The 19,455-nt window shown below is 41.2% G+C and overlaps 2 protein-coding genes across 7 annotated transcripts in view; one reads left to right on the forward strand and one right to left on the reverse strand.

Moving 5' to 3' along the window:
* Positions 1–592: 592 nt before the first annotated feature.
* LOC147150017 (PWWP domain-containing DNA repair factor 3A-like) lies at positions 593–7,421 on the reverse strand. 3 transcript variants are annotated; one of them, XM_086026748.1, is made up of 15 exons: positions 7,345–7,421; positions 7,202–7,272; positions 6,817–6,890; positions 6,205–6,500; positions 5,313–5,523; positions 5,013–5,144; positions 4,861–4,931; positions 3,653–3,729; positions 3,508–3,568; positions 3,351–3,426; positions 3,191–3,241; positions 2,174–2,427; positions 1,678–1,902; positions 1,513–1,601; positions 593–1,437 (listed from the first exon to the last, which is right to left on the reverse strand). In XM_086026748.1, exons 3-15 carry the CDS (start codon positions 6,821–6,823, stop codon positions 1,383–1,385), a joined length of 1,605 nt encoding a protein of 534 aa, XP_085882874.1. In that variant the 5' UTR covers positions 6,824–6,890; positions 7,202–7,272; positions 7,345–7,421; the 3' UTR covers positions 593–1,382. The 3 variants fall into 3 exon arrangements, with proteins under 3 accessions (XP_085882874.1, XP_085882873.1, XP_085882875.1); XM_086026747.1 differs by having other exon boundaries at positions 7,202–7,407; XM_086026749.1 differs by lacking the exons at positions 7,202–7,272; positions 7,345–7,421 and adding an exon at positions 6,989–7,186.
* A 2,072-nt stretch (positions 7,422–9,493) lies between these two features.
* kif26ba (kinesin family member 26Ba) overlaps positions 9,494–19,455 on the forward strand; it is a 79,570-nt gene continuing 69,608 nt past the window's right edge. For all 4 annotated transcript variants that reach the window (XM_086026349.1, XM_086026352.1, XM_086026351.1 and 1 more), the window contains exons 1-2: positions 9,494–9,971; positions 12,888–13,280. In XM_086026349.1, coding sequence (XP_085882475.1) covers positions 9,912–9,971; positions 12,888–13,280 — 453 coding nt within the window. In that variant the 5' untranslated portion in view covers positions 9,494–9,911. The remainder of the gene's footprint in view (positions 9,972–12,887; positions 13,281–19,455) is intronic.

Below are 19,455 nucleotides of genomic sequence, written 5' to 3' on the forward strand. Positions count from 1 at the left end.
ATAAATTAATGCAACAAATACTGCAGGCCCCTTCGTGTTGTGCCGAAATAAAGAATGGGAGTGGGCCATACGTCTGCACAGAATGATGTCAAACTAATTTTTGTCACAGGCCAAATTGTAGGCATGGTTTCCTTTGGAGGGTCGTTATTCCTGAAAATATGAATGTTATCCCATTATTACATAGGGATGTCACAATATCAGCAATATTGTGATATTAAAATTGACACGATATCATCGTCATCATGTCACGATATTAATGGCAGCAAAAGAGTTTAAAAGCCCAGGTTGTTTTCAATTTGTGGAGTTCCAGCACTCTATGGTGGTTAGTTTATCAGTGCATTTTAATTTGATGCACGTTTTGGCCACCTACAGTCTGTTTAAGACCCACGCTAATGGCCAGATGAAGGAAAACATAACACATTTGAGTTCTTCCACAAATTGGCCCGATTCATGCGTGCGTAGGCAAGTAAGTGCCTCAATATTAGGTGTTCGGTCATTGTAGGCACTGAAAGTGCACAACAATATGGACACTAGTGGTCACCAAGAAGAGAAAATTGAGGATATGGAGTTAGTCCAGCTTTTGAGACAAGTATGACAGCAGGAAATCTTTATCTACACATTCATAACATTTTGCTGGCGTCAAGCATAATCCATATACCTTAAAATTCATCACTTTTGAGGAGACCCCTCGAAAAAAAAAACAATGCACGTTGATTGAGCCATGAACATTGCATCGTCAAAGAGAGAAAGCCATTGTCTATACTTTGGATTGGTCTGTAATTTGTAAAAACAAATAACACACACACACACACAGTGACTGACCAATAGTACAGATTTGTGAAAAAAATGAACCAAATTTTGACATTGGTTTTGCCAAGACAGCGGTTTGTAATGTGACACAAATCCCTGTTCATGTTCATCCCAACATTTTTGATGCAGTTAATGTCAGGTTTTCTCAATTTTGTCCAGAGAGTAATTCTTGAACCATCTGGAGGAAGTACAATTAAAGTACAAGTGAAGTTAAAACATCCGGAGTAAATATAAATGCTTTTATTAAGCAATCTTGCAGTGGTTATGAGCAAATGTAAAACAAATCAGTGATTAAAAAAAAGTTGAATGTACAAGCACGTAATTAAATAGTTTTGAATATTTTAGCATAGTTCATGAGGATGAGCACTGTCCTGGTGATAGATGATAGGCTGTGAACATGCATGCTAGCTGTGACATGTTTTCATCTGTAGTGGGAGGTCGCTACCATTTTCAGATTGCCTTCAGAAGCATTAGGACGACAGCTTATACAGTTCATGGGAATGTTGAGTCACTTGATTCAATCGCGTCCCCTCAGACGTCTGCTGGAATTGAAATAGTATTGTGTTCGGCTGCTATGATTTTCTCATACAGAGCTGCTCAATCATCAACTCATACTCTTGTATTTCCCTGCAATGACAGAAGACAACAAATTGAATCATTCAGAAAATTTTCCCCCTTCAAAAATGTATGTATGATCTTTACCTGTTACTTAAACAACGTCCTTTAAGGTACTTTTCTTCTGCCTTCTTTACAGAGATATTGTCCATCCCAGCAATGGCATATGTCATAGCCTATTAAAAAATAATAATAATAAAGTGTCCAAAATATTGATGCTACTAATAGGCCACAGCAATATGACTGACGTACCTCGGGAAGAAGCACATCCAAAACAAATGGTATGCGCTCCATGTATTGGGACACAGCCTTGCCAGGGGCTGTGGGCACAGCCGTCTCGTAGAGCTCGTTCAGGTAACTGTACATCTTGTCTAATTGTGTGTTATCTTCCAGGTAAGTCTCCACTCCAAAAAATCTCCTGTCAGATCTCTGAAAGTATCGGAGCCACCTCGATTGCACCTGACCACGGATCACAGCCTGAGTGAGCGCAGAAACAGTGTTCAAGAGTTGGCTACCTCTGCCAGGTAGTCATCGCAGTTTCTAAGTTAGCAATATTACAAAATAAACATAAGGTAATTACTTTAAAAACATTCTGGGTGTCGCTTACATAGAAGAGCAAAAAACAACAAAAAGCAATATAGTGCTAACAATGAACCATGATTTAGTAAGGTAACAAAATACATCTCTCCAAAATTTTGTTAAAAATCCCCAAACTGCATAAAGTACTTCAGCCACCATGAAATCATACCAGCAGGCGTCCTTCCACCATGCGCTGCTTGATGATAAAGTGCACAAGCTTTTCGTTGGCACGGTTGTGTGCAGCTTGGGTCCGGTCTGGCAGCAGCCTCTTGGCACACTTGTTGACCTCGTCCTGCTCCTGCTCCCGCTCTTCACAATCTTCTTTGGGTGTCACGCACTGACCCTCTTCCTCCATCAGCAAATCACGAGTGATGGTTAGTTGCTCCGAGGAGGCCTGCGGGTACTTTCGCCTCACTGGATTACCTGAACGAGGGTAAAACTCATCAGGGCCACAGCTACGGGAATACGAATAAATGCCACAGACGGGCTAACTAATAGCATCCATGTGGCGGTGTTTTAATACTTTAAGCAACAAACATTTGAACACAATGGATACAGCAAATGTGAAATTGACCAAATTTGGAAAGAGGATGTTTCTGATCGACTTTAATGTAGTTGTGAAACCATTCTTCGTTTGTGTCTGCATAATTGTATTACATAGATTTTTTTTTTTACATTCCATTTAATTTTGTTAAGTACATTTTAGAGTGCTATTTTTCTTATTCAAAACACGTTACAGAAATATTTGTTTTGAATGCTGTAATGTAGAAACAGTATTTCCATTCATTTGAATAAGGAAAGATGATTTGGGATATAGAACGACAAACTTGTACTGTATATCAAGGCACCACTGTATTTTAATTACAAAATAGTAATTTTCTAATATTTAGTTTCATGTTTGCTCATTAAGTAGAGCTGTGTGTTTTTTTTTTGTTTTTTTTTGCAGTGTTGCACAGGTGCACTGCATCTACTTCAAGAGAACCGTTTTAATCAGTATCCTTGTAAAAAAAAATTGTGATGAATGGTCGGAACTTATCTAGGTGTTTAGCCTTGGTCTGCGTTCTGAGTGACATTCAATTTTTTAAATTTTTTTTACAAAGCTCTTTTTTAGGTCTCATCTGTAGGTTTCCAGTAAAATATTTACAAATCACTGGTGCCATGCAAGTGTGTGTGTGATTGAACTCACTAATGCCATGATCAAAGTACTCGAGGAAGGAGCCACAAAACGAGCCACAAGCTACAAAGAAAAAGAAAAACAAAAACATCATGCTGCTGATTAGCGTGTGCTAGAATGTCATCTATGCACATTTTGATAACGATAAAATTGCAAAATAGAAAACAGTTACCGATGCGTATTCTATAGTCTGTTATCAGCTCCAAGGACCACTGCATCATACTGGCCCATTCTTCTTTGGCTTCAGCCTATGACACATTAGAAACATTTGTCACCAGTGTTGATGTAAAGAAATAATGTGCATTATAGTACAATGTTTATATTCCTACCGCCAGGTCATTGGCTCCGTCACAGTCAAACGGCTTCAGGGATTTCAGAGCCACAGTAACCCTTTAACATGACATACTTCATATTAGACTTCTGACACCCCAAAAAAAATAAAAAATACTGTAATAATAGATAACTTCTTCCTACCCCCGTTTTTGTCGACTAATCTGATCATCAATGAAAATAATGCTGGCCTTTTTTGCCTTATGATTTACTTGCTTCACCTGTAGAAAAAAAATACAATTACCCGTCAGGAATTGACTTCTGCTTCAGTAGATGGTATACACAGTTTGTTTATTCTACTTTGATCATCCAGTCAGCCAAAGTTATCTAATACAGGTAGCCAGAAGGACTACATTCTGATCAAAATGAAAATGAAAACTAATCCAGATCATGATAACGCTAATATAGCATTACAGTAGGCTAATATGTACATGCTGAACTTGTATTATGTAAACAATGTAATGACAGATAATATAAAAGTTGCCTTTGATACAGTCCTTAATTCATTAGATTGTGCAGGTTGACCTGATATTTTACCCCCAAAATATTTTGAATGGGATGATAGATCTTTCTCTGAATGTTCTCAACTCCCGTTTCAGTGACTACGTTTACATGCAGCCAATAAACCTTTAAAAACCGGAATAACGACATATTCGGGTTTTTAAAATTCCGGATATGATGCCTGGGTTACTCCCTTTCCAACCCGAAAATGCGTGCATATATACGACGATCGGAATATTCCGGATGCACGGGACACTCTGTGCATGCTCAACCGCAAGGAATCTTGGTCTTTGTAGTACAGAAAGTGCTTGTATGTGCGCTGCTGGCGCGCAACCCACGGGAAACACACGTTTAGTATTAAACAAAACATGGCGAAAGCTAAAGTACGAAACCGCACTTTGAAAGCGTGAAGAAGACCGTCTGCTTCATTCTTGCGCTAAGTGACATGGATATAATGTGTTTTATTGACAGAAGCAACTAACAAGCAGAGAAGACGTATAATTGCGTTTCAATCGGCCATGTAAGCCATGTAAACGGGTTATTCCGAATGACTCGGAAATCGGAATTAACACACATATTGACTGCATGTAAACGTAGTCAATGAGTGTCTTGAGCCATAGCTTGTGTCATGTTGTCCTTTCGCTGAGATAAAATCAACGGCATCTCTGCTTTCGTTGCATGGTCTGTGCACTCTAGTGTTCAGTCCACACGTTCCCCAAAAAATTAAAAAGAGGGTGTGGGGGGGGGGGGGTGAACGCAAGCCCTCTCGCACAGAGGTGAATGCAGATACGCGGATATGCAAGGTATGAATAGGCCCTTGGGAGTAACCGTGACCGTATTTCTGCACTCACCAACGCAGGCCATGTAGGAAAGCGTCTAAATTTGCACCACACAAACACTCCCTCTGTGATAGATAGTGGCCCTGGAACACATTCAATTCTCAAGGTAAACCATGAAGTTTATTTACAGTCCGTACAGACACCGCCAGTCACACAAATCTTACTCGTCTGCATCAAGAAGCTTGGCAGCTCCTCTTCATCAACACTATCCTCATCCTCCAGGAAAGAAAGAGGAGGCAGCTGTTCCTTGTGGTCACCCAACTCACTGGACAGATCTGATGACAGCAAAGACTCATCTTGTTGGAGATTGAGAAGATGACGTGGGAAAAGGAGAAACACACCACAAGATAAAGTTAGCATTAATTACCTTCAAAAAAAGCTCAAAAATAAAGGATGGGTTGATCGACTTCAGTTACACTAGGCCTAATTCTGTGAACTTCGATATTGCCATAGCGCTGTACTACCTTCCTTTAGTTCAAATCTTGGTCGTGAGGGTTCAGGTGATGAAGCAGTGATGGTGCTTTCTTCCAGGTTCTTGGAACAGCGGCATTTAGCTGAAGAGGTTTTTTGCATCATTGTTAGTTTTTTTTTAGGATGTGTGGATTGTGCAGCCTCCATGCTTCTCTTCCTGCTCTGAGACCTTGATGTGTAGCATGGGGTCTCAACCTCTGATGTCTATGGCACAATACATGTTGGGGAAAAATAACGTTCAGGGTTAATTAATCACTATTTCAGGCAAATACTGTATCGTGAAAATAAGGCAACAATATAGCCTTTCTCCATTTCACTAGTGACTTCAACAAGCGTACCCCTGAGTGTTTAAAATGGATTACCACTGATTTTGCATCAAACTGATAGATGTTGAAAACCTTTAAGAAGCCTCCTTTAGGAATTCTTTCAATATAGGCACTCTGACTTCATGCTACACTTCCAATGCCCTTTTCCTAGCCGAAGGTCAGACATTTCAGACTTGATGCATTAGCCGGGACATGGCACCCTCAGCCCCAAGTTGCCAAGCAAGCGGTAAGTAGGGCTGTCTCTGTGGGTCAGGATGCAAAATGGGCAATATTTTCTGTTAGGAAACTCTGAGAGTAAAATGCTGCAAGGTATTCTGTTGTTCCTCAAGCAGGAATACTTTTGTTACGGGCTCTTTTGATTCATGTTTTAGTGGTAAATTGATGTATTCTGCGTTCTTGATCATTGTTTTAACTGTACATAAACAAACGATCAATAACAACATTGTCCATTGTACAATGTCAATGGTAAGGTAATACCTGAGATAGTTTACTTAGGTTGGGACCTGGAGAAGAGCCAAATGTATGTATCCTCACAAATATGTCTCATGAATAGAAATACCTTATCCTTCCCATCCTCTGCATCAGAACATGTATCACACACGTTGGGCAGTCGATCAGTGTACAAGCTGTGCAAAGGTGTGGACGTAAGGAAGGCGTTTGGTGTTTTTCTTGGCTGTCCCTTGTATCTTTTGGGGGTACATTGTAAGGAACACACAGTGGACTGACTGTCAGTGTCGATATTTCTGCCTGACACAGGACTTGTTTCTTTTGTGGCCAGGGGGGAAATAGGGCTAGGGTTCCGTTTTTGTCTTGATGTCTTAGTCGATCCTCCTTTACGTGTTTTCTTTGGTCTACCTGGAAATATCACAAGTTGCATGTGGGATTCATTAAGCATTCTGGAACGCCGTATGAGCAGATATTCAATTTACATCTTATAATTGTACTATTAAGTCAAACGTAGCACTAGTGGGGAAACGTTACTAGTAAGGCAGTTGTGCAACTAGTGCACTGAAATGACTTATTAGAGAGGACAATTTGCGTTTTTGGACATGGACCTTAAGTTGGCTATGAAGGCTGTCGAATAAATGCTCAAATGATTTGTATAAAGCATTAAGGAGGGCTATTAATAAACAGCAACAATAAAATGAAAAAGGCAAGATGACAGGGCTACCTCTCATTGTCGTTAAATAAAGAAAAAATGATTCAAAGAAGCCGGGCGATATCCTCTACTGCTGAGTCCTTACACTGGAAAACAAAGACATACCGGGTTGAATCACATTTACAGAACGAAGGAAAACTTGCATTTTGGTTCCACGGAACTGCAGAAAACAAATACAGCATACCTTTCTTTTCGACTCGGTTACTGCGACATAGCTACTTTACTATAACAGCTACCAAACAAGCACGTCACACGATCAGCGAGATAACATTTTCCACGGGAATAAGCTTTGATATTCGTATGGCGAACCATAACATACAGCAAATACAACGTATACCACATCCCTTTCACTACCGTAGCATGAGCGAATATCAAGTGGCAAGCCAAAGTTACTCACGATTACGTGGCCGAGCGAGCCATAGCAAAGCAGAGCCTTCTGGCTCACGTTCACGAGACTCTGCAGGTAACCTGTTTGAATCAAGTACGAAAGGATGAATATGCCTTAAATATTTGTATGAAATTATAAAAAGCACTACTAACATTTAAGTTACGTATGCGTCATTGCGCGTTGTGACTCGTGGGCAAAGACCCTTTATCGCCACCTATCGTTAGGAGGGCATTGCTTCGCATGGCCATTTTTTAATGGCAAGAACAAATACAAACAACTCAGAAAACATTCATTCACAAATATACTGTACACAGACAAAGAGCCGCGCATCCATTTTCAGTCCATAAAAAAACAACCCCTCCCCCCAAAAGAAAAAAAAATCTGGCACTCTACCATTAAAGTAAATTGTCAAGTAATGAAAGCCCTTGGGCCTTCTTATTTTCCCTCAAACTTCAAAGATCTATTACAATGACCACGGTTCACTAGCTTTTATGGACATGGAATGGGGATCTACGCAAAATGGGCCTCTCGAATGTCAGATGACCAAACCCGAAAACAGGTTACCGTAAACATTTTTTTTTGCAATGGGACAATTTATTCAAACCAATCAGAATTCAAATTCGCCCGACGTCAGCATTTTTCATCCTCTGATTGGCGGGTCAGGGCAAATCCTCCTTGTAGCTAAGTTTAACAAGCAAACCACGTTTATAGCAATTTGAACATATTGCTAGAAGTTATGTGTTATGCGCAACCAACTTCTGTATTCAGCAAAACAGGACGAAGCATTCAGTTCAGGTCACTGCACAGAGACCTATGACAGAAGACTGGGGAAAAGTACCTGTAGAAATATTAAACGTCCAAAATGACGTTTTACACAAGTTTGACTTTCTTGTTTCCTTCAAGAACTACCGAAAACAACCATATCCAATGTAGTCTTTGTTTGTGTTTAAATACATGTCGTATGTAAAAATAAATAATATGGCCTACGTGTTTTTCACTTTTGTCTGACAATGCCAGCGATGAAGAAAACAATACTGTATATATTCTAGAGAGTTTGAGTCAAATCATAATGTGATCAGCCTGTACTTTTACGTTTACATTACTCTGGATGCTCTGGGCAAATTAAAATTAGGTTTACATATGGCAACTCATAGGCTGAAATCAGATTGATCTAAAAAATCTAACATTAACACACGCATTGAGAGCAGTATAGCCAAGAGAAACGCTATGAAATGAAGAGAATACACAGTTGGGAATAAATGAGTACAATGCAATTTAACAAAGGTGGTTGTAAACCTCTAAAAGATAACAGGAAAAAAAACACATTTGTGGCACTAGACCATATTAAACAATTGCGGCAGTGTTACACTGTCTATATAGTCTTGACTCTTTGCCTATATGTATGCTCTTAAACCTAAAAGCGTTGCAGATTCAGATGAAATGGCAGACAACGTTTTGGGTTGAAAATAGTCTCTCTGGCCCCAAGCTTCAGTACGGTGCAGTAACACAATCCCAACTTCAGAAGGCAGTGTTGAACCATTAAAAATGCTCTATATCACTCTGAAACCATGTCTGCTACAACTTGATACAAGTGCAGCAGAACGTGTAGTTAAAAACCTCATCCCAATCGCTTATTATTGTAAAACTGACTGCAATTGCTAATTATATAATGTGGATAAACATCTGTTGCTAAAAGTGACACACGATGTTGATGAACAAGTAAGCAAATACTGTCGTTTTTATTTCAATGCAAACATTTTGCATCAATTCTGTAGTATTTTCCTTTTCCGTTGTGTGTAAGTAAATGCATAGACCCAGCAAGTACACTTAACTTTCGTTATGTCTCTGTAAATTGTTAGTGGTCACTGTAATTAAGAAAGGTTGAATGGCAACTTGTTGATTTTTTTTTTCTTTTCCAAAAATTTTCCAAAATGACACAGGCATTTAGGTTAACGAAATAATTTATCTTTTTTTTCATCCAGCTATCTATGCCCGCGATTTATACTGACAGGCAGAACAATAAAATGCACTTCATTGCAGAAGGTATAAAACTGTTTATCCACTTTTTTGTGGCATTTCTGTTTGATGGTGTGCCAGTAGACTATTCAAATGCAAAATATGGCTCATTAAAAGTTGGGAAACGCAAATCCAATATTAAAAGACGTGCTGTCCTCAAGGTCGGTGAAAACACTATACCAAAGCAGAATTACGAAATTCTTCAGAGCAGCGAGGCCCCGCCCCCTCATCCAGATGTGCGCCCCGCCGGCGTCTGGTCAGTGAGCGTCCGCCGTCTCCAGAGCGCGGAGCTCCGCACAGTCAACAGGAGACTGTCGCTCGGAGAGACACTTGGATAAAGAGACATGAACTGAACCGCGGCGTTCACCCTCGACAGAATCCACGTCGTGACTTAACTTGCGCTTGGCTGTGGAGTGCGTCCATAGAGGTGGTGGTTGTACCTGGTCAACCTGCTGCGGAAAAAGGATGAGAGAAGCCCAGCTGGGACAGATTCAATTAGAGATTTTTTGAGAGGTTTTCTCAAGGTAACTCAGCCAAACATTTTATTTTTAATAAAATGAGAAATACAAGTGGAGCCCACCTTGGGAGTGGCGCGAAGTCGCCTAACCATTGAGGAGCTCCAAGTGCACTTTGCAGGGGCGTGTTGTTAATTGAAATCGATCCCCCGGTTTTCATCCACGGCTTCTGGCCTCTGCACACCATCATGACTTCACTATCTGGGTCCAAGGAGAGATCCGTGGCCGGCCGGGGCAGAAAGTACACGGTAAGAAGACCTCAGTTTATTCATTTATTAATGAAAAACATGATATGAATGCAGTTCATGTTGTAGTTGCAAAGGTATCCCTCGGACCCAAAGCAGAAACGGAGACCCGATTCTCCTCTCAGGGGTCATTTGAGTTTTTATTAAGCCCTCTGTGGGCCACACTAAATTTAATCTGAGGTTCGGGGTTTGAATCTTGGCTCATGTTGTTTGTGTATTAATTGAACTGTATGTAAACTGTATATTGTATTTTTATATTTTATCATATTAGAGGGCAACAGAGGAGCTGTGGTTAGTACATCTTTTACAGTCAAAAGGTTGTGGATTTGAATCTCACCTCGGGTGTAATGTGTGGCGTGTGCATGTTTTCTCTATGCTTGTGTGGGATTTACCGTAACTCCAGATTCCCCCCCATACTGATGGCAATTGAAGACTCTAAATTGTTCACAGGTGTGAATGTGTCAATACTTGTTATATCTATGATATATATCTTGACCAGTGCAGAGTGCACTCCACCTCACGTCCAAACTCAGCTGGGATTGAGTCCAGCTCACCCACAACCCTGATGAGGGTAAGCGCAGAAGAAAATGGATGGATGATGTAATCATTTGACAAATGTTTATCATCGATAATGAGCATGTGTGGGTTAAATGGTTTGTGGTTTTTCATAATAGTTCTTCAGAAGTTTTATTAGGGCCATCTTGTAATGTTATTTTGCATTATTTTATTATTTTTGCAGACAAATGAATTTTGCCTCAACATGCTCAAAAAAATCACCAATTTTTAAAGTGCACATAACCTGGTGGAAATTTCTCTTTCCAAAAACAATTGACAAGAAATTCACTGGCCATGTCCCATGCAGAAACGAGATACTGGAATGTGGCCATTTTGATTTGAAGCAGTGACTTTGATGATCGTGTTGAGGAAATGGTCCATACTGTCGGTGTCAATGTGAGAGTGAATGGTTGGTTATCTGCCTGACTTCAGCTAGGACAGGCTCCAGCTCCCCGCAACCCTCAACAGAATGAGCCGTATCGAAAACGGATGGATGGATGCTTACCAATTCATTTATACTCTCTCCATAGAGTGCACCCGAAACTTTACACTCATGGCAATACCAGTATTTGCACCATTATTTGCTGAATGGGGTCCATACAGTACATGAACAGGGGTGCCCAAGTCCGGTCCGCGAGAGACCCGATCCAGCCTGCTTCTCCCTCTTCCAGCATTCCTGATTCAAATGATCATGATCGTTATCAGAGCTTGCTGATGAGCTGATCATTTGAATCAGGTATGTTGGAGGAGGGAGACATCTAAAACAGGCTGGAGACCGGGCTTGGGTACCCAAATGTCTCCCATGAGGCTGATATACACTCCTAATAGAGTCCTCATTGTGACTGTTAGCGTTGCTTAGTGATCTTGTCATTAACTGTCGCATGCAAAATGCTAAATGACTGTACTTTCAGCCCCCCACTAGCTGAGACCCACACAGATATCAGTTATACAGACACATGCACACACAGACACGTCTAACACCTAATAACAGTCACAAGATGTTAAACCCCCACTCTCTCTTGTGAGCATTCCCGCATGTCAGTCTTTCCAACACACTTATTATAGCTCTTAGGAGAGATTTTAGGAGCCGCTGTGCCACCACATCAATAGCCCAACTCTTTGTGGCTCATTTGATGTCCCCATGGGTTTGAGGAGTAGTCTCGGTTGAGTATTAATAACACACGTCGATGAGCAGAATCTGGCGTCATGAATGTTGAAACTTACACAATAAGTTTGAAAACGATTTCTTCAAAGCAAACAGTTTTGCTAAATATACACAACAGTGGTAATAGTTATCATCTTTAATGAGAACCAAGAGCTGTATCAATAAATCTGCCTTCATACACATAATATTTCTGTGTGTTATTTTGGCTTTAGTTTGAAGTGGTCCTCAACATTATATTAAGACCTGTTTTTAGAATATGTACTTGAATTGGATCTCATTAAATTGTGCAACAGTTATAATGCCGCAGCTGAATGTGTACAGCAAAACCTTTCAAGTCAAATGTCTTAAGAAGTCGTACAATATTTGATCAACATTTTTCGGGGCATAAGAGGATTTACTCTGGGAATGTTTCGATTTTTCTTTGGCTTATTGTGGCTCTTTTGCAACACCTTTCCCCAAAAATGGATCTGAGTGACACGCAAGATATCCTCATATGTGTCACACCTTGTTATTGAGTATAGCATGTTTAAATGTTTTGGCCTTTTATATCTTCTTTATATATTTCGCCTGTTCTTGGGATTCTATCCCAGTTGCCTTTGAGAAGTGGGGTAGACCCTCGACTATTCAATTACAGGGCACATGCAACCAATTACACTTAGATTCTAATTAACACCTGTGGAAAATTTAGAGTCTTCAATTAAAAAAAAAATCATGTTTTTAGAATGTGGGAGGAAGCCAGAGCGCCTGGAGAAAAGCCATGCAAGCACAGTGAGAACATGGAAATTCCACACATGGAGGCCTGAGCCCAGATTCAAACCTAGAACCTCTCAACTGTGAGGCAGATGTGTGAACCGCCACCACACACCTTTGCCCTTCTTTTTGTTTTTTTGAATGAGATGAGTGAATCACACTTGTCACTCATCATCAAAGTTAAGAATGTTTTATTGTTTTATGTCTTATCTTATTTAAAGTGGTTCTCTTATTTTTACACTTGCACAACCTCTGCCCTTCCCAATCTAAAAGCAATTAGTGAAGTCTTCATCCGTGATATGACAATAGCAACAGTAACAAAGGTGATGTGAAATATTAACATCCATTAAAATGTTACATTTTTAATATAAGTTATCTCCATGCATGTAAATACTTCCTCTCCTATGAGCCTCCAAGTCAAGTTCTGCCCTGCGTTGAATGTCTCACAGATACCCGACACTTCCCCCACCAAATCAGCCTCCATTTTCCCGGACACGTGGTACCGAAAGTCTTACGAGGAAACCGGTCGGTCCAGCTCGCGTCCCACACCCGAGGGCGCTGGCTCCATGCCCAGCTCGACGGGCACCCCTTCTCCTGGCTCGGGGATCTCCTCACCAGGATCCCTCTCAGGATCGCCAGGGACCATCTCTCCGGGCATTTGCACCGGATCTCCGGGTTCTCTTGGCGGCTCTCCGGGATTTGGGACGGGCTCGCCGGCCTCGGGCAGTGGAAGCTCTCCTGGGAGTGAAAGAGGGATTTGGTGTGAGAACTGCAACACAAGGCTGACGGAGCTGAAAAGACAAGCGTTAAAGCTTCTCATCCCGGGACCTTATTCAAGCAAGGTACGACCGCTCCCTGAAATAACTTGCTCCTTCATTAACTGTGACATTTGGACAGTGGCTTTTATTAATTTGCTTACCCGTGAAATACTGGGCAGCTCATCATTACCTTGCCTTAGGTGCAACTCTGTAATCTGAGTTATTGTTCTCATAAATCAAGAGGATGCACTGATTTGTCCAACACTCACTGACCATCTGCGCAAGGAGGGGAGACCAAACATCTGTTTGCTCTCAAATTATTATTAAGGGGAGGTGTTCATCCATCACACACACACAGGCAAGACTAGTTGGATTTTTGTGCTGAACTATCCCATTTTACCTCATTGATCACATCACCTATGCGGTAAATCGGTTAGCTTCTTTTATTGCATGGTGCTTTCTTGTCTTGTGGGATTAAACACGATGGATTACTTAAAGAAGCAGAGAATTTGGAGCAAATATGAATCCTTAAGGATTTGCTGCCTTTCCTATTTTCTTTGACAGATGGTTTATTTATATATATATACTTTTTAATTGTCCTATAGCTAATCCATGCAATCAATTTCAAACCCAGTAGCGGCGCTCAATAAGCACACCACGAAGGCTGGGAGTTGATTAATGATCAGGGATTAAATCGTACACTGCACACATTGATCACCATGCATATAAATCATTTTTCACACTGTCATCTGCACACACAGTCATTTTCTCCTGACAGTTTTTAAGACTCTGAACAATTATGGATTCAACTGAACAACTTTGTTCAACGGCTTGAAAATGTGGCTAATTTAATAAAAATCAGTTACACAATAGCTCTGAGGTTGGAATCTGGGCCCATGCCTTCCAGTGTGACATTTGCATGTTTTCCCCATGCTTGCGTGGGTTTGCTCTGGGTACTCGGTTTTCTCCCGCATTCCGAAATCATGCATGTAATGTTAATCAAAGACTCTGGGCCCTATTTCTATGCCCAGCGCAAGTCTGAGTTTTCTTTCTTTTGGTATTTTTCTAGAATGACACAGGTGAAAGGGTGTGTTTGCGCCATTGTGGGTGGTAACACAGCCAAATTGTTTGGCATCATGGATGTGGCACCCCTCATTCCTTTGAAATTCAGCGCAGAGAGCGGCATTCGGTCTACATGGCATATACTGTAAAAGCAGCCGAGCGGCGCACTCAAAGTACATTTAAAAGGAACTGCAAGTTCATCTCCACTTGTGGATGATGTAAAGTTGGCCGCTGTGGAGTGGGCACTTGGAGACCGCCATCTACTGATTGACCAAGGGCAAAATTAACAATCACTTAATTCCTATTTTGTGAATGATTTTTTTAAATTTTTTTTTTTTTTTATGGGATTGGGAATGTCCCTCTGAATGTTTTGAACTCCTGTTTGGATACCAGTGCTGAGCAGAATAAAGCTGGCCACAGTTGAGATGTCATAGTGGCGGTTTTCATGAATGTAGCTCAGCTTTGCAGCTGATGTTTTTAGGCAGCAAACCAGTTGAGGCAGAATCAACAGCATCTCTGCTGTTTGCAACCAAGTGGCGTACTCCATTTGCTTTCACACAATCAATAATCAATTTCACTCAAACAACTATTGAATTCTTACCAATCAATTAATTAATTATTATGCCCATCCCCGGTCACTGCGGTTGAGTGAAGCGTTTGCAAGATCACATGACTGTTTGCTGTAAAAGCATTGGAAAGTATTCTCACACAAGTGAGCTCCTAATTCCAGGCAGCTAGTACCAACCAACCAACCAACCAACCAACCAACCAGTTATCCAAATGAGTTATGTGTCGCTGCATGCCACCTTGTGTGAAATCAATTTATTACGCAGGGTGCTCATATAATGTATACAGAAAATGTTCAATTACACTGACCTACTGGGTTTCCAATGGCATCATTTTCTGCCTTTAGGTCTTCCGCTGCAGCTGACTGGATTTCAGTTCGGAATACAGGAGGGTCACACATCAGGCTCGGAGTTAATTGGCAGCCTATAAGCATGTTTCATGCTTCATTGTGGGAGCAATAAACTATAGAAACGGGGGGTCAGAGAGGAAGTTAGCAGTCATTAATGAACAGTGTGGGAGCTTGTTAAGACAGTGACAGTGGGAAACCGGAATACAATAGGACCTATGTAGACTGTTGATGGGAAGACTACTAATTACAATGTTATTTGTACAGTTGGGTTTTTGGGTCTGACTACTGCTATTTTCCTCTCTGTGGTTAAATTTGCAGTGTTTTAAATAGTTGAGGAAACAAATTAAACAAACTTTACTTGCTCCATGCACATGAGGAACTTCGCACTCAATAAAGTACACTTGCACAATTTAATGAGTTTCAATACAAATGCTTAACGAGAGCTTTAGACTACACCGTTGCAAACTACGAGAACAATAATAAACATATTGTTGAATTAATGCTTCTTTGACAGTGATTATTATCCCATTGTGAGATACATTTGATTCCTTGTCGTTCATTTTTTGTGCGCAGAATACAGACCACAGTTTGGATCAGGTTAATATCTTTTGCGTTTTTGTGACAGTAGGATGAAGTTCAATTCTGATGATGTTAATGAATGTTTTCTTGATGTAGATTCAATATCGGTTCAGTCGAAACAGAGCTGAAGAAAGTCCCATCCATCCATTATCGATACCGCTTCTCCTCACAAGGGTCGCGGGGCGTGCTGGAGCCTATCCCAGCTGTCTTCGGGCAGTAGGCGGGGGACACCCTGAATTGGTTGCCAGCCAATCGCAGGGCACACAAAGACAAACATCTGCACTCACAATCACACCTAGGGGCAATTTAGAGAGTCCAATCAATTTACCATGCATGGTTTTGTAATGTGGGAGGAAACCAAAGGATATACTGCATTCTCATTGTAGTTCAACAGCTGGCCGAGTGAGCAGGGGTGTGTGGGTGTGTGTGTGTGTGAGTGTGTGGGGGTGTGTGTGTGTGTGGAGTTCCAAGCCATTTTTTTTCTTCCAGTGAATTGAAGTTTGAAGGTGCTGTGGGTCAGATAAAGGCAGCATTCACATTCTTGGTGAAGTGATGTGACCGGGTTATCCTTTTCCTTCACCAAAAATGCCGGTGCAGCAGTTAAGTGTTGGGAAGGTGTGTGCGCGTGTGTGTGTGTGTGCTCATCTTGTGTGTTTGTTCTCTCGGCATGAGACTTCACATTATTCCCACAGGATGTAGAGACATACATGACCCCACACTGTTAGAACAGTCACCTCACACTCCTGTCCTGTCTCGAATTCACTGATATGAATACATGGAGGAACCATGCTTGACACGCACACACACACCTGCACACGTGCGCACGCACACACACACACACACACACACACGCATACATACTCATACACGCGGCTGCTAATAGTATGCTAATGATGACCTTCAACAGTCTTACTGTTGAATATTTTGCACTTGGTTTGTCTGCTCATTTGTGCCGGTTGGGTAGAGTACGACATACGTCTGCACACACCTATTCCAATGCCTGTTTTTGTGCTATAAAAAAAGGCAAGGATAAATGATTTCAAAACTTTTCATGATGGAGGAAATTATGAACTGTTCATAAAATTCAACATAGTGATAGCACAAAACCGTCAGGTTTCTGCTAGAAAGCAAAAAAAAAAAAAAAGTCAGGAAAAGCCCACTAGAACATCTGAACGTTTGGGGGATTAATCAGAGGCACTGTAAATGCTGGCAGGTGTGTGGTTTAACATGAGTTTGAATGTGATTGGTTAATTCTGAAAAATAGCTACATCCCACTTGTCAGAGTGTGTGCACACTTGTGCAACCACCTTATCTCATTTACCTCAAATACTTTTTCATATGAATTAATGATAACATTTAGGGGAACAGCACCCCTCTAAAGGTGCACAAAACGTCAGCGTTGCAACTGTTGTCAGATTAGGCAACATTTCAGCATGTTACACAAAAACTCAACATACTTTACAAGACCTCAGTTCAGCGAGCATCAAAGGATGAACTGCGTTTGCATACACCGGCTGTGCAACGACACTTCGAGCTCTATTTTCGTGAACTGCGTGCGCTTGGGGGCGTAAAATGTGCCGCATTTTATTTTTGTGCCGGAACGAATCATTTCTATTTCTTATCATTTTTTTTTTTTTTTTGAAATCCAAACATGATCCACTAGTTGCCCATAATGAATTTTCTTAGAATTAGGAGCCAGAAAACTGTGTTGCATGATGCAAGGCACTAGAATGCCATGGGGGAGGGATTAAATTGAACAGCGTGTGTGTTTTCAGTTTTTAGATGCATCAAAACGCACAGACACTTGTGACCGCAGGACTCTGACGCACATCTGGCAGCACAGCTGTGCTCACTTAAGGCTTGTGTCCATGTGGTTCTACTGCTGTGTGTCTCTCTGCGTACTCAAACACCCCAGTCATAAAAACTCATTTGTGTGTGCGCAGTGGAGTTCGGCTCAGGAAAGTGGGTCACTATTTGTGTGTTTTAAGAGGACCGTATCTGTTTCATAACTTCTAAAAGTCAAAATCAGGTGTGTTTATAAAGGGAACTATATACACTTCCACTTTTGGGACTAAACAAAAACGAGCCATTATAGGCCATGTTTGGGGATATATTCGCTCCCCTCCCAGTACCAGCTGAAGATTTACTGAGGGCGCTGTCAACTGCACAGATGACAAAGTCGTGACTTTGTGTTTTAATGGTAATATACTACAGATACTTGCTCTTAACAGTGTTGATTTTAGCAGAAGTACTGGTGTGTGTCCAAGAATGGGGCAAGAGACTGAACGCCCCCTTCAGATGTACAGAGTTTGAATACTTGGTGCACAGTTATTGAGAGTATTGATGGACATAACTGATAACTTGTTAGCCTTTTACTACTTTTTATATTAAGTCAGAATCAGCGTTAAAGTGGAAATCAACCCAAACATATTTTTTTCAAAAAAATGTCCCACTAGTTGCAACACGGCATTCTGATTAATATTGCGTTTGTGGAATATGAGTTAAGCAGCAAAATCCACCCCTTCTTAGCCATCTCAGTTTTGTAATTTCTGTCGACTGAAAATGACATCACAACTACTCAGGGCACAGGTAACGACCAATCATGGCTCAGCTTCAGAAAACAGGTCAGCCGTGATTGGTCATTACTTGAGCAGTTGTGATGTCATTTTCAGTCAACAGAAGCGACAAAATGGCCGCCCCCACAGATAGCTAAAAACGGGTGAATTAACTCTTATTCCACAAACGCAAGATTTATCAGAATGCGTTGTTTCAACTAGACGGCTTGCCTAGAACATATTCTTGAAAAAAAAAATGTTTGGGTTGACTTCCCTTTTAAAAAAGTGAATTATGACAACTAGGTGGATGGGGATTTAGTGGTTAGCACATCTGCCTTGGAGTTCTCAGGTTCAAGGTTTGAATCCCCCTTCCTGTGTGGAGTTTGCATGTGGCGTTGGCTGTTGACACGGGTTTTCTCCAAGTACTCCGGCTTCTAAAGAACATCCTCTGAAGCTCTACATTGCCCATTGGTGTGAATGCAAATGGTCATCTATATGTGCCCTGTAATTGACTGGCGACCAGTCCAAGGTGTCCCAGCTGGCATAGCCTCCAGCTCACCCACCAGTGCCTAATGACGATAAGTGGTATAGAAATGGGATGAATAGAAAATAATAAGAGATACAGTATAATGACTATACTGTACTGTACTATTATGCTGCAGTGGTGAATCCTCTTAGTAATCACTCTTATGTGGTAAAACACAAACAATAGTCCTTCCCGTTGCGGTATTGAGTAGAGGTTGAATTGTCCTTGAAAACATTAACCACTAATCCACACAAATCCTTTTAATAACGATCCAATCAGGAGATGATCTGACCTTGAGATGAATGTAAGGCAGAGGTTTGACTTGCGTAACTGCACTTGTAGATCACTTGTCAGCTCCCAAACACAAGCGAGGTCAAACCACTTGCAGTCCAATCAGCTCAAACAATCCCTGCTATAAACAACCAATTTATTTATCATTATTTATCTTCACTCAACTCGAACTGCAACAGGGCTGCAGTAATATTGCCCAGCTCGCAGTCATATAAGAATGTGCTTCCCCATGCATGCAGGGAGCTCGCTTCCTTGTAATAGGCAAATCCCAAAAGAATACAGAGGTAGGCCTACCGTAACCACGGCAGCTGGTGTTGCCACGGCAGCGAC

This window comes from Filicampus tigris, chromosome 3, assembly GCF_054856515.1.
Source record: "Filicampus tigris isolate MCC_2025a chromosome 3, RoL_Ftig_1.0, whole genome shotgun sequence".
Taxonomy (NCBI): Eukaryota; Metazoa; Chordata; class Actinopteri; order Syngnathiformes; family Syngnathidae; genus Filicampus; species Filicampus tigris.

What these genes read in the sequence shown, in the direction of transcription:
- LOC147150017 (XM_086026748.1), bottom strand. An exon ending in ATTAGTCGACAAAAACGGGG is followed by an intron (nt 3,569 to 3,652) that starts GTAGGAAGAAGT and finishes GTCATGTTAAAG; the next exon opens with GGTTACTGTGGCTCTGAAAT. An exon ending in AGACTATAGAATACGCATCG is followed by an intron (nt 3,242 to 3,350) that starts GTAACTGTTTTC and finishes TTTTCTTTGTAG; the next exon opens with CTTGTGGCTCGTTTTGTGGC.